Raw genomic sequence first — 15,915 nt, 5'->3', positions numbered from 1 at the left:
GAATAAGCCTGGCATGAGGACAGAAATAGTGCAGAAAAATATTGCACACCACAAATGAGTACATCAGATCTTGCTTTATGGCTGGTGATCCTAAACTCTGCTGGTATTGACTGCACACTTTTGAAGAGAGGCCAAGCAAAATCAAGCACGTGGACAGTTCCTTTAACTGAGCAGAAGCAGCACTTTTCACAAGTTGCACTGTGAAAGGCTTGAGAATGGTGAGAAACTGAATTGGCGTTGGCTAGTTTACTTGAAAATCACCTGACAAAGCATTCTGGTTTTGTTGCAAAATATTTGACAAAAAAAACAAAAAAACCCATCAGTTCTTGCATTTTCCAGGTAAAATAACTGGCATAACTCAGCCGATGCTCTGGAGCAACATGAAAAGCCCAGAGACATTTCACAGCCTACTCCAAATGGATGGAGATTGAGTGCAGGCTCAAGAAGAATACATGCACAGATGCAGAAAACCACTACATTTTAAATGTAGAAATCCAACATTGGAGGAATGTGCTTGAGCAGCTGATCTTAATTGTCCTCTTCCTTGCAAAAGATAATTTGGCTTTCCACAGACCAATCACATAGGGAGTTCTCGCTGAACATTACAGTAATTTCCTCAGTTTGGTATATTTCCTTGGGAAATAAGATGTCATGCTTGAGTCAAGTAGATAAAAAAGCAGCTACAGATGATTACAGCAGTAAAAACAGCTCAAAACAAATTGACTGACCATATGGCAAGGAAGGTACCGGATAATGATTATTATGCTGTAATAATGGCCTGAAATCTTATTCCTAGTCACAGTAAAAAGATGTAATTTGTAGTAAGATATGTTCATGACGACGATAGTTATAACCAAGTGAAGAAACACCTTATCTGCTTCCGGTCTGTGGACAATTCTACTCGAAAAGGCTTAGCAGAACAACCTGCAAGTCCTTTGAATGAGAATAAAATAAAGTTCCAGGACTGCCTTGGCCAAGCCTACAAACAGTGCAAACACAAATGACAGAAACAGTGACATTTAGGCAAGAATCCATGCGTTGAGTCCAGGAGCTTTTTTCCTTGCTTTGTGGCTACCATACCCTCAACCTGACTGTATCTCACACAGCATCATTTTCCTCTAGATTCTGTATCTCTCTGGAGTATAGTAAAGGATATTGGTCTTTGTGATGGGATAGATCAACCCCACACTGAATCAGAGCAGGTTAATTTGGCTCACTTGGCCAAGGAGACTCCACCCCTACAGCCTTCCTGGGCATGCTCCATCTGCAGGCCTGCTACAAAGACCTACACAGCTGGTCAGCCTGGGCTGGCCACCACCAGGGAAGGAGATGCCAGTGAAGCTCCAGAGAGGTACCACCACCTGCAGACCAGACCACAGAGGGCAGTCAGCCAGGGAGGACTGGAGATGTCCCAGAGCCTGAGAGGCACACCACAGAGGACATCTGGGAAGGCAGGTAGGGGAAAGTCCCCTGGTAACGTGGCATCTTTTGGTGGGAGTCCCCACCAAGACACTGGTGGGCCACCCCACACCGGTAGGGCCCTGGGCTGAAGCCCAGTAAAGCAGGGAGGATCCAGTCCCCTCCTATCCCCTTCCCAAACCCTGACCCATTAGGTCTGACCTGCGAGAGGGGCCTTGCTGCACTGACTCTGGCTGCAAGGCCACCTCGCCCTGCAGAGGGAGCTTTGTATTAAAACTCTGGCTATAAGCTTACTCTGTCCTGGAAAAAGGGTGACTTGGCCCAAACCACCGTGACAGTCCTGTTTTCAGCATCAGACAGACAGACAGTGTGTTATAAATCTGACTGTGAAGTCTCTAAGTGACACTCACTGGAAGGAACATACTGCCAGCATAAGACCAGTGAAGTACCACGTGACTGAAATTTACGATGCCCTGATGGAACAGACGCAGCTGGGTAAAGCCGAGTCCAGAACCTGGCGTGAGGTACGCAGCTTGGCAAAGCATAGCACGGACTTCAAATTGCTGGTCTCCATTGTGGCTTGGCATGATATTCTGTTCGAAGTAAATGTTGTAAGCAAGGCCTTACAAACTCAGATGAGGGACATCGTGATTGCTGCTACTTTGAGGAGAAACTGCCTTGATTTTGTTGTCTTATTCAAATCCATATTTGCTGTAAACCACATCACTGCTGCCCAAGAAATTGGTTCAATTTGTGAGTTTTTCGCTATCTTCATGGAAACCTGCATTCTTTGGAAGAGGAGACAGTTTGGTTACAAGGGCACAGATAAGAAGATGGACAGCATGGAAACAAAATTCCCAAGGGAGATTTGCCCTCATTTGTTCACATGGCTCAAGTGTCTCTCAAAGGAAGGTTTGGACACATGAAGCAGCACAAAAGAATTCGTGGGGGGAGAGGGAAAGTGGTTGTATGACCCAAGTAAACTGCTGGCGGACGGGAAAACACTCGAACGGTTGTATGGAGTGTCACGGGACTTGGGCACCTGGGGAACGTTCAGAGACAATGATACAGATCTCTGTTGAACAGGACAGCATCTGTCACGTTTTGCAGCACAGGAAACCCTTTCCACTCCAAATTCTCAAATTCCTTCATGATGCACAGCCGATGGACATGCTTCTTAATGCGTGGGTAGCTTTGAGGATTCCATTCACATTCTAAGCGAGGAGCACAGCTCTTCAAAGCTCGGGATCATGAACACACACCTTTGACCTACAATGGCAGGTGAGACTCTGATAGGGCATGCTACTTTATTACTAGAAGATGCCATTGGCCAGTCTTTGGAACTCTCCGATGCTGTGCTCGAGTTCACAAGGGCAAAGACGAGCAAGAGACCTTCCAAAGTAAAGGACTAGGATTAACATTCTAAGGTTTTCACCCACTATAACACTGTTTAATACTGGTCCCACCAATGTTGGTGCACCACTCAGTTTCTTTGATGTTAGTACATTTCAGGTGGTCTTCAAAAGTTTCTATAAGCCACAGAGAAAAAGATTTCTATTTGCTTATATAGGACAAATATATACAGATTTACAGATCCTAGCATGCAAGTTTATCGTCTTATATGACAGCTATAAATCATGCATGCAGCTCATGGATCAAAGTCGTGAAGCGGACCACAAAATGCAGCAAAAGAAGAATATTCTAATGCTTAAACATGTAGGGGTGGGGGAAGCCAAAGATGCCCATCTGTTAGATGGCCATTTCGTCTAGACTAGAGCAGTTGAGCACCAAGAAGAGCAAGTGGGCCACACGAGTGGCCTGTCTTCATCTCAGTTGGCTGCAGCAACCCACCATCTACTCTCTTTAATCCAGCAGCCTGTGGACCCTATGTCTGCCCTCCTCCTGCGCACCTGGCATTGGAGCCCTGCACTTCTTACTCCTGCCCAACACTTTCAGAGAACCATGAATCGCCTGATTTGCACTATACCCTCATTCCTCCCACTCCCTCCCAGAGCTTGAACAGCTGCAAAACGCAGAGTTGATGTGTTCCATCTCTGGGAGGCAGCAGGAAGAGCAGGAACCTGGTGATTTGAGGCACTCCAAAAGTGCTGGGAGGGAGTGGGAGGAGCAGGAAGTGTGGGGCTCTGATGCCACAATGCACAATAGGCACATTGGAGGTAGGTAGACAGGGATCCACAGGAGGAGCCTCAGCATGCTGCAGATTGCCCACCACTGGTCTAAGACCAAGCCTCCGTGCTTAGATCCCATCTGGCGAGTGCCTATACTTCCTTTACATTCAATCAGTTTTGCCTAAGAGGGATATCCAGATTTTGTCCTGTAGAAGAAACTGCTACACGATAACCCAGAGTTTAAATGGTAAACAGGTAGAGGAGCTCTGCTTCTCATTTCTGTTCAACTTACTTTATAACCGCGTATCCTTCATTTCCCCACAACAATATCACCTTTTTGTGGGTTACACTGTAACACTAGATGTTAAGCAGAGCTCCTCCAGTTGTGCCTAAAAATCAATGACTTTATATGACCCCGTGTTTCAAAACACCAAATCTGAACTGTTCTAGTTAAGATTCAGGTCTCTTACTATCAGAAGGAAAAATCTGGCTTAGGGCACAAGAAAGAATAATTCTGGGCCCATCTGCTCATTCTTCATATGCATATATCGCAAACCAGCTATAGAACACTAGAACTGGAAGGGACCTTGAGTCCATCATTGAGTCCAGCCCCCTGCCCTCATGGCAAGGCCAAACACTGTTTATACCATTGCTGCTAGATCTCTATCTAACCTGCTCTTAAATATCACCAGTGATGGAGATTCCACAACCTCCTTAGGCATACCATATCAGTCTCTATTCATTTTCTTTTGCACCAAGTTCATTCACATGTTAGGGAAAAGCGGAATAATATTTGAAAATGTTACCAGTTCAAAAGTTGAAGGATAAAAAAAAGAATGTGACTCATTTTGCCTTTGAGTCTCATTTATAAAAATCATTGCTATTCCATTTGAAAATATAAGTGATCACAGCCTATGGTTTTGTCTGTTTCAGATTGGAACCAAATCTTCAAAACGATAGCAGATTTTTCTCCTATCTAGTCTTCTCATTTTATCCACTTACTTCTAGACTCAAAACCTCACCTTTATGCTGTTGTCATAGCAACAACAAAAACTGTATTTCTAACTAATTTGGTTTGCTTCCCTCTGCCTGATTTTTGAAGGTTGAACAAGTATGGTACCAGCATAGTTCTATTTTTTTCCCTTTTCCTCCCCTTCATCTATTCACAGAACTCCTGCTTGTGTGACTAGATCTGTAAGAACAGATGTAAGAAAAATAAAGCCTTTCAGAAGTAAACCTGCTGTACTATCGCCCATCCAAGATCACAGCACTAGCAAGGCCATCTCATCTCTGTAACTTTCATTATCTTGAATCTAATTTACTGAAAACAGAAATAGAAAAAAAATACAAAATAATCTCCAGGATTTTAGCCTAAAACTTTGATGTGCAAGGTTTCAGCCATCCAGAGAGATTCTCAAGCAATTTATAGACTCATTTAGATCTAGATCAACATCTAGAAATGGCATTTCATCCAAGTAATGGATAGCGAATAAACAATAAACACTTGAAAGGTTAATCATCACTTTCCATTATCACACTCTGTTTTCCAGTGACTTATAACTTGGCCAAATTTTAAGCATTTATACTTAACCTTTCCATGCTTGTTCTCTGCCTCAAGCCGATTTTTTTTAAAAAAAAAGGTCATTTCTGAGAAGGAAGTGAATTAAAATTGGTAATTTTGTTAACGTTGGAAGATTAGAGCCTAGAGTTTTGTGTAAGAATTGTTTTTATTAGTTAACGTGAAATAATATATGAAAAACTTTTTCAGCTGTTTCTTTGAAATCTAACATCTTCGTGGTTTGGAGCCTGCACTTGAAGACTGACTGATGGTGGTGTAGGATGTGAAATGCCTTAAAGGTACACAGATGTCTTTTGCCGATTCAGTGAAAATCCATCAGATCTGAAATTAATCATTTACATTGTTTCAGCAGAACTTGCTAAAGGCTTGCTGCTAAACTCTCTGAATGTTCCACCTGCCCTGTGCATGCTCCAGCCCCAATGGCCATGCAGCTAAATTGAGCATGTTCCCCCATACCACTTTCCTGACATTTGCCAAGACTATCATCAAAACCTGGGGTCCAGCTGAAATGCAGCAGCAGCAGCATTGCTTTGGTCAGGGAAGGAGTGCTGGGCTAGGTGGGGGACCATGAGCTCTAGTGTGTGCTCTTCTAACTGGTTTTAAATAACTCAGTAGGTTTCACACCTTTTACAGGTGAGCAATGTCTCAGACCTCTATCTTAGCATGCAGACGTCTCCCACGTATTAGGCAACTGAGAATTTGCAAAAAGACTCCAAGAAGAACTGTGGCTAGAAACCTGTTCTGAGCATGGAAGACGCAGTCCCATTGATAGCTACGCTGCCTTTCAGGCTGAACGTGTCAAATCTACATATTTGGCTGAAATGCCTGTAATACTTAGAACTAACTACAGGTTGGACTTCCCTGGTCTGGCGCCCTAGGAATCTGACCAGTCCTGAATGAGGGAGTTTGCTGGACCATGGGAGGTCAAGTCTACCTGGCCTGCCCCAACATCAGCCCCTGAGTCCAGCTCAGCTCCTGGCTCAGCCACTGGCCTCCTGGCTGGCTCTCCTCCACCACTGGCCCTGCTGATGCACCAGGCTCCCAGTTCCAAGAGGGCTGAGACACCCCCTGCACCGGCCCACCCAGGAGCTCATCTGCCAGCTCCCCTGCAACCAGGCTCCCAATCACCCACTTTCCACTGGGACTTTGGTCCAAGAACAGCTCCCGTCCTGCCAGACCACAGCTGTCGCCAGACCAGAATTCTGATTTAAAGAAGTTCATCCTGTACCCACCAGAGCTAGGAACACAACTGTAGAGATAAATTTGTAGCAGATTATCATTTAGAGATGGTCCCTCATTAGTGTCAGTACTGTGCCCCTAATTACAGCATTTAGAGATGTGCTTTGATAGTAGGGTTAGGAACAAAGCATGTCTGTGTACAGCAATCTACCAGAGATGCTCTCTAGTTTAAGTTTTATTCTACTCCCGTTTGTTGGTTTGTTATTTAATGAACCCCAAGATCATTACAAGAACCAAAACACTTCTGACTCCCAATAGTACATTGCCAACTAGGAAAGAGCTGTGCAAAGCACTAGTAATGTGTGTGCTGTGTCCATAAGGCTGGTTCACAATAAGGACATTATGACTTGTGATAATTGTAGATATCAAATGTGTTTTAAGTGTCATTGGAAAGCAGCAGCTCCAGTAAATAGGGCTCTTCCATACCAGATTGGTAAATTCATTAGATTGATCTGTTCTCTCCCCTGGGAATCTCTGTGAAGAGGTGGTCCTGGGAGTTGGGTTGATTTTCACAGCTGTGTTTTGGTACATGGGTATGTATGTTTCATTTGCTGATAGAAAACAGTAGTGCACATGGAAGTATGACCATTCAGAGTCTTACACAGACACAACAGAAGTTTCATTAAATTTCAATATCCTATTGCTACTTGCAAAAACAGAACTCACGAGTGCGTTGATAGAGGAGATACATACTTGCATGATGGAGACCCACTGCATATGATCAACAATAACCAGTGAGTAAAGCCTGCTGTAGAGGTCAGTCAGAAGCAGGCCTAGTAGGAGAATAGGAAGGGGAAAAAAAGCCCATAACAGCTTGGCCACATCTACACTAGCCCCCTCCTTTCAGAAGAGGCATGGTAATGAATGAGTTGGGAAGATGCTAATGAGGTGCTTCCATGAATATGCAGCTTCTCATTAACATAATCACACACCTGTGTAGACAGGGGCCTTTCAAAAGGACCCCCCAGACTTCAAAAGCCCCTTCTTCCTAAAACCAAATAGAAGATTTTGGTTTTAGGAAGAAGGGGCTTGCAAAGTCCAGGGGGTCCTTTCAAAAGGCCCCCCGTCTACACAGGCAGCATGCGATTAGAAAGAGGCATTTTCAAATCACGCGCATCTGCCATTATGCCAATGATGCACCTCATATTCATGGCAGCACCTCCTTAGCATCTTGCCAACTCACTCATTACCATGCCCCTTCTGAAAGGCAGGGGCTAGTGTAGACGCAGCCCTTGTGTTTTTCATTGCAATGGGCGCGTTGCCTAGTTTTTCTCCCTCCCCGCCCCCCCCGTATCTAATTCTACTCAGAACACAAGAGGTGAAATCCATGGACAGACTGCTGCAGACTTTGTACTTTAAAAACAAATTATAGCTTCCAGATCTGTCAAGACTGACAAAATGTTCTTTAAAGTTCTAACTATGCTTAAAATAATAAATAAGCTACATTTTCAGATCATGCGCTGAGGTTGGAAAGCTTCTTGTTTGTGTGGTGTAGAGGGGAAGGAAGAGGAGTGAACTGAGAAATTTCAAAGAAAACTCGCACTAAAGAGAGAGCCAAGAGTAGGTGAGGTGGGCTACAACCTTCAGAGATAGATATACCAGTGCTGTTCACACAGACACCAGAAAGGAAGACAAATCACAAGTATATATTTTCCTCTTTAAATAAGAGTCCCCATCCCCCATTGAGGCTATAAAAGCTCTCCCTGCTTATATAACTCAACCCCCACAGGAGGTATGTTGGGGCAGGAGGTGGCATAGCCAACATGTGCTACAACACCAGAAGGGGTTGCTGGAATAACAGCCCTAGGGGGCTATCCCAAGTTGGTATAAGACAGGAGGGTGCTGTGTCCGGTCTTACCTTTGCCAGAGGTCAGGAAAGTGCACCTGCCACTCTTCTTCATATGTGCTAAGCAGAGGCCTAGTGCACCCAAGAATCTAGGCCCAGCTTAGAGCACAAAAAGGTATCGGGGGGAGGGGGGGGGGGGGGGAGTTTGCTCTCCCACACGTGATTTGTATATTTCAGTATCTTGGGAGCAGAGATGATCCTATATGATGTGCCCTGTACAACTTTCAGTGCTTGACAAAAAATAAGCGAGTATAACAAGTGTGCTGGCTGCTGACAAATGGGGTAGTGGTTTTTCTGCTGTGGTGCAAAAGAACTAAACTGAGTGGAATTAGTTTTGGTAGGTGAAGATCCAGGTTTGTATCAGTAACTCTGCAGTTTCGGAATTTTGTACCACACGCTTTTGTCAAAGATATGATTCTATGCATAATTATACAAAGTTCAAGGCCTGACCAGTAATACCTCAGGACAAAATGAGTTACAGATTATTATTTTAAAAAGCAAATTGTTGTTGGCCGCTTTATCTACAGTACGGACTATTTCAAAAATTGCTCTGCCTCTGCCAGTGGCAGTTATTTTGGAAATAAGGCTAGACTGTGGGTTTAATTATTTAAGGTCATAAAAGAAAAATCAGGGGAAAAGATCTAATAATGAAAGTGCTATTAGATGTCTGGTGGTTGACATTTCTTTTCTGAGACTATACCAGCAAACTTGTTATCATAACAAAACTGATTTTTTTTTTTTTTTTTTAAACTGAGAAAAAGCCAACATAGTTACTAATAGAGAGTACTATGGGTCTTTTTCTGAAATGGAAATATTTACCACAAAGGTCAGGACTGAGATCGTTTTAATAGGCACGACAGTGTTTGGTCAAGAAAATCTGTAACCTTTCAGTCCCCCACTCTGCTAGCTCCCAAAAAAAAATAATCAATGGAAGGCCACACAAGGACCTTTCTGCCTGAAGCAGCTCACAGGACCTAATGTTAATCTTAATGTTCACCCCATACAGGGATACATAGGGCTTATCAGCACACTTCTCCCCTTGTGCAGCATTTCTTCAGGGAAAGCAAATACAGCACAGCCTCGATGTACGGTAGGGTTGTGTTCCCAGACACCTCACGTAACTCAAATTTTGCATTAGTTGGGGGGGTGGGGCTCCCCCCCCACCCCCGCCCCCAACAGAATGCACATTGTGCAGCTGGGAAAGCAGCAGGAGCACCTGGAGCTCCTTTTGAGAGGTAAGTCCGGGGTTGGTTGGGGGGGTAGTTGGGGAGAGTTAAGTCTGGTGGTGGGTTGGGGCTGTGTGTGTGGGGGGGGGGGGGGCCGGGTTGAGCCCAGACTGGGTTAGAGCTGCAGGTGGGTGTGGGGTGGAGCTGAGCCAGAGCCGTGGGCGGCGCGGGGAGGGCAGTTGTACCACAGCAGGTTGGGGGGTTGGGCTAGAGCCATACGCGGGGGTCGTGAGCCAGAGCTGTGCTTTGATGGTGAGTGGGGCCAGGGGGGTTGAACTGGAGCTGCACATAGGGGATTGAACCAGGACGGGAGTGGTGAGCCGGAGCCATGAGCAGGGGTGGGGAGCTGACGGGGGCTTTGAACCGCAGCCAGGGGTGTTGAGCCAGAGCTAGGCACAGGGGTAGGGGTTGAGCCAGAGCCATGCACGAGTGGGGCTGAGCCAGGGCTGGGGGGAGCAGGATTTCACGTTAATGCGAGTTAAGCACCTTTCATGCATTTACTGTATCACCAAGCCTCACAGTGCTCGCAGATGCAGGGCAGGAAACGGGAGACTCAGGAACCAAGGCTGCTTCCTGGTCTGGCCTCCATATGCTATTCCATTAACAGACAGAGGCTGCAGCGGAGCCACAAGAGGCTGGGAGAAAATACAACCCAGCACAGGAACATATGAACTTGGGATTGTTTTAACACAGTCTAATGCTAGTCACAGCATAATCCAGGTGGCACACAGCCGCCTTTGTCACTCCTTACTAGTATGCATCTTCAGTATTGTTACTCCTCTCTCTCTCTCTCTCTCTCTCTCTCACACACTCACACAAGAATTCCATACCTGTCCCAATGTATCTTGTATCCTACAGGTGGTGTGTGCACATTTCTTTAGAGCTCATTGCCCTTCTAGCATTCAGAAATACTCTTTTACTCAAATACACAGAAACAGAGGGAAGAGGGGAACACTTAGGCTATGTCTACACTAGCCCCTTCCTTTCAGAAGGGGCCTGGTTATGAGGTGCTCCATGAATATGCCGCACCTCATTAGCATAATCTGTCGCACACAATTCGAAGGGGTCACTTTTGAATTGTGCGCTGCCCCTGTAGACAGTGGCCTTTCGCAAGGACCCCCCAGACTCCAAAAGCCCCTTTTTCCTATTCGGTTTCAGAAATAAGGGGCTTTTGAAGTCTGAGGGGGTCCTTTCAAAAGGCTCCTGTATACATGGGCAGTGCACAATTTGAAAGTGGCACTTCTGAACCGTGTGTGGCCACCATTATGCTAATGAGGCACTGCATATTCATGGCAGCACCTCATTAACATCTTCCCAACTCACTCATTACCATGCCCCTTCCCAAAGGAGAGGGTTAGGGTAGACATAGCCTTAAAGAGCTAAGCCAAACAACAAAACAAGAAGTCTGAATAAAAATGCAGACTAATCCCTATACTCAAGCAGCTGGTGCAGGTGGCTGTGTGAAATGCATATCTGTTCAGACTGCGAAGTGTTGTCAGGACTGTTCATGGCATTGTCATTGGAGACATTCTTCCTATATGTGTGCTCATGCAGAGAGAATGCCTGCACCCTGGAGAGACATACACTCTGCTTCCACCACACTACAACTGTGCGGCTTAGGATCAAGACAAAAATGAAATGCTGTGCTTCTCTGCTTGTCCTGAAGGAACCATCAAACTCATTTTAATTGTTTTGAATTTACAAATGGCATTAATACACAAACAAGAAAGGAAGCAAAAAGAGATCTTAATTTCGAGCTACATAAAAACCACACAGGAAAAAAAAATCAAAGTTTGAATAATGCAAGAGGAAAAGTGGGTAGGAATGGAAATACTGTCAAGCTTCTGAGACCATCAACAATAACGAATAAAGGGAACAAAAAGGACTGGCAGTGGTGTGAAGATTTTCCATCACAGTACATGTAATAAAGATAACCCATTGCACGAATTATAACAGTCATTGCAGTCCTTGCTGAAAACATGCTGCCATCAAAGAAGGGAAAGAAACCTTTCATAAAATGGAGATATGTATCTGTTTTGTACAGAAGGCACAATTATAACTGGAAGTAAATCATTAAACTAAATGCTATCATTTTCCCAGAATTCTTACCATAACAAACATTAGACTGTTTTCCTAACTTCAACCAATAAAAGGAAATATTTTGTGCAAAAGCGTGATGGAAAAAACCTTTAAGATTGTTAAACAGAAAATCTATATACTATTGTGCTATTTCTTTCAACCTGTGATCCACAGACTTTTGGGGGTCCACAGACTAGGCCTAAGATTACCAAAGGGGTCTACGTTTCCATTTCAAATTTTAGGGGTCCACAAATGAAAAAAGTTTTAAAAGCAAAGCTATATCCAGCGCCAGTTGCAGTTTTTCCACCTGTAAATAGTTGTACCTGCACTTTTGTGTCTGCAGTAAATGCTGAACTACTCCTGGGGCAACTCTGTGCTATAGTACAACGTAGGATTTTTGCAGAAATTGATGTGTTTGTGCATAAATTTCCCCCAACCCCAGAAATGAGCTGCAGTGTTGTTGACCACCAGTAGGGGCTTCCAGACCTGGCAGAGTCCAACTCACACATGGGGGCGGGAGGAGGTCAAATTAAGGTGCACAATTTCAGCTACATCAACCTACCTTAAAAATTGGACTTCTGCACTGCCTCCACTAAGTGGGAGCGCAGGCTCCTCACTGACCACCCTGACTTCTGTTAGTCCTAATGGGGAGCAGGAGTGCAGCAGTTGACCGGGGCACCCCCTAAATTCAATTTAGTGCATCCCCTCTAGGCATGTGAAATCAAACTCCAGAAGATTGACCACAGCAGGGTCTATCTTCCCTGTAGCCTAAATGTACCCAAAAGACACTGCAAGGGCAGGAGTACATAGTTTGTGGCAGCTGTGATTCCCTGCACACCCTGAGGGAAGAAGGAGATGGCAGCACACAAAACTCCACACAAGCATGGATGGGACCTCGCAACAGATAGTTTTTTTTTCCCTTCCTCCTGGATCCCTGAGCAATAGTAGGGGGACAGGTGCAGAGAAACAGGGATTTACTGGAGTAACACAGGATCTCTCTATTCCTTTAGGAATTTTTTGTCCGTACTGTTACAAACATATTTGCTGACCAGCACTTTGAAATAATTATCAAAATGATTGAAACTGGTGTGATTATGTAATGTTATTTAGACAAATAACATTTGCAGAATTTTAAAATAGTGTGCAGAATTTTCACATTTTGGCACAGAACTTTCCCAGGAGTATGCTGTCCATTGTTACACATCTATTTTTGTGCCAACAAATCATGTAATTTGTCATTTTACTATTTGCACTTCAATAAACATTACGAAACTTCATTTGCAAAAACTGGGATTTATTTGCATGCCAAGCCCTTGAGCCCCAGTTTCTGCTGTTACAGCTGTGCACTCTCCACTGAGCTCATATGTCACTCCAGGAGTGTAACTGAGAACATAACGTGGCTGTATCAGCTTAATCTACCCTGGAAATAGTGGCATCTGAGTTGCTCAGTACTACAATGATGATCAGAATTTAAAAGATAAACAGAACTGAACGGACTTCAAAGGCAGTTGGATTTTGACATAGAAATCAGGTAGAAGATACACATCTAAGAGCAACGTGAGGTAATAACCTTACCTGAAGAAGTCTCCTGATTCTTTTCAGGTTATGGATTAAAAGTAGGTTTTTTTCCTGAGAAACACGATCTAACTGTTCATCAAGTTGAATTAACAGATTCTGTAAGAGGATTGTGGCCATTGGTTCGTTGTTAGAAGCGGCCTCCCTGTGCAACATAAAATAATGAATATGAAATATGCAAGTGAATAAACAAGAATATTATGATAAATGTCAAGCTATGTGGCGAGTAATTATGTGCATCTTGGTGAAAAATTCAGAATTAAGAGGGAACAAACATTTTTTTATAACAGCTAACTTGCTTCTTCCTCTGAGTTTGGAGCAAAGAATAGATTCAATGATTTCACACTGTAAACTACGAACTAACAAAAATCCCAAAAACCCAACTTCTTTCAAGCCCAAATTTCAGGTTTATTTGAATAGGAGATTTTTTTTTCCAGATTCAGCACTACAAAAAATATGTTTTTAGCATATTACCGTAATGACTTTTTGGCATGAAAAATATCGCTCTAAAAGATATCAGAGCTCAAAATGACTACGTATAATCTAATTATACTAAGATTTAATTTTCATTCCATTCATGCTCCATGAAACTATACTTCAACAGATGTGGGATAAAATTACATTCAGCTTTTTTATTTAAAAATAAAAGTAGAATGTGCTATATTCTTTATTAAAAATCAAGGCAGAAAAAAAGACACAAACTCTAACTGGTGTTTTTCTTATAAATCTGTGTCAGACAAGTAAAATATATGCAATAGAAATTTGAGATTAGTAAATTAACACAGCAAAAACATTGGCACTTTCAATGTTCTCCTTCTATTCTGAGCCCCTCAGCTACATAAAGGGCAACATGCTGTGTGAATAAGATGGCCTTTAATGTGTAATTAAATGCACACTTTTTTTGGGAAACATATTTCTGCAGAGTTCACAAACAAACTCACTAAAAAAATCTGCCTGTATAAATCATGAAGTTTCCATTAAAAAAAATCTAAATAGATGAAAAGAACATTGAATCCTACCAATCTTGACTTTCTATCCACTGTGCTAGTAGATGTCGGACTTCCATGGGAAAGTTATCATCATAGAACTGGTCTACCTGCTCCAAAAACTTTATTTCCAACTGCTGGACTTGACTCCACTGAGACATACTACAAAAGAAATGGTGAAATTGATTTAATAATCTTGGACACTACACAAGCACAAAACATGCATAGTTTTCAGCATATGTTTCTCCTTTGTCATTTAATGTCATAGTCTGTCCCCTGCTCTTTAAGTTCTTCTGCTTTCAAAAGGACTGTCCTCCTGAAACAGTGAATTATTCAGTTTAAAAAAAATAGAATAAATAGTTTCAGGTGTTATGCCTATTTGGGTACCCTGCCAATTTCTGTGGTTTCACACATTTTTCTCTTTATTGTAAATGATTTCTCTCTCCAGGGTAGCTGTGTCAAAGGTTCATAAAAGTAGATCATAAAAATATACCAGGCAAAAAGGTAATTTTTCTTTAATGGCGTTTCCCTTTTTAAGAAAGTGGTTCACAATGCCAGATATCATCACTTACAAGAAGCCTAGTAAGCTGGTAAGAAGGTGCTCTCATTGGTTTGATTAATTCACACCAGCACAATTTTACATTATACTTCACCTATTTCAGCTAGTTCTAAAACTCCATCCTCTTCTCTTATCTTTCTCTAGTATGCTGAGTTATTACTCTAGTACATCTTGAACTATAATTAACCAGTGTACACAATGGCTATGTCTAGACTGTAGGCTTCTGTCACCAAAACTTCTATCGACAGAAGAGAGCGCACATCCACACTGCAGATGTCAGAAGAGTTCTGCCAGCCAGGAGCATTCTGTCCACATCCCTGTACAGCTCATTCCATGAGGAAGAAAGAATGTCTTGACACAGGGTTTTTTCCGCCCCCAACATTTGGCCTCATGTAGATGGGCCAAATGTCAGAAAACCCTCTCCTGCCAGAACTGTTGTGGAGGATCGGGTTTGCTTGTAGTTTTATGTTTTTGGTAAATTTAGTACTGGAAAGAAAGGTAAATAGAAACACAGGTGACCAAAATAGGCTTGCATGGGGAGTAGGGACAGACATTAGACCTGCTCTCCATAGTCAGGCAAAGTTGACACTGAGCGCAAGACAGAAACAAGCACTGAAATCAGCCTCTCTCAGTTATCAGTAATGGGCCAGATTCTCATGCTGCATCCAACTTCCAGTGCACAGACAAGCGTGGGGCAGTGGCCCTCAAGGTGTTGCTTATACCTCCCTGATTCTCTGCCTTAACCCTGAGCAAAAATTGGCATAGCTTAGAGGCTGCTCTAACATGCCCCAGCCAATACTCCTGCCTCCCCTTTTCCATTCCTCCCCACTCTTTACATATGGAGGGAGCGAAAGAGGGAGAGCCTGCAGAAAGGGCATGACAAAGGAGCCAGCTGCATCAACTGCGTATCTTAGCCTCAGTGGTACAAAAGAGGTAGCGCGAACTTGAGAATTTGGACCATTATATTTATTTTTAAACATATATTTCTGTGTTGTAAAACATCCATTACCCATCAATTCTGTAGATATTTTGCATATTTCCAAGCAAAATAGAGGATAGAGGAAAAAAGAACAAAAATGTTATTATGACTATTATTTACTACTACTCGGTGATGATAGCACTTAAAAGCCCCAGTCTCTGCTTGGAATATGTAACTATGTATATTTCTCTCTTTAGGGCCAGGAAACCTGGGGCAGCCAACCCTGTTCAATCAGCCCACCTGTGCTATCATTAGCCCACTCTGAGCTGGAGGGACAGGGCTAATTGAGGTCAGATGAT

At 43.3% G+C, this 15,915-nt stretch overlaps 1 protein-coding gene across 1 annotated transcript in view; it reads right to left on the bottom strand.

The window, feature by feature from the left end:
• Positions 1 to 14,239, bottom strand: part of STAT4 (signal transducer and activator of transcription 4) — an 82,374-nt gene extending 68,135 nt beyond the window's left edge. The window contains exons 1-2 of the mRNA XM_075000623.1: positions 14,112 to 14,239; positions 13,093 to 13,237 (exon numbers count right to left, since the gene is read on the bottom strand). Of these exons, the coding sequence (XP_074856724.1) occupies positions 13,093 to 13,237; positions 14,112 to 14,239 (273 nt within the window). The remainder of the gene's footprint in view (positions 1 to 13,092; positions 13,238 to 14,111) is intronic.
• Positions 14,240 to 15,915: the final 1,676 nt, after the last annotated feature.

Source organism: Carettochelys insculpta, chromosome 8, assembly GCF_033958435.1.
Source record: "Carettochelys insculpta isolate YL-2023 chromosome 8, ASM3395843v1, whole genome shotgun sequence".
In the NCBI taxonomy this organism is placed as follows: Eukaryota; Metazoa; Chordata; order Testudines; family Carettochelyidae; genus Carettochelys; species Carettochelys insculpta.
Note: the sequence above shows the minus strand (reverse complement) of the source record. Positions and strands in the feature narration are given on the sequence as shown.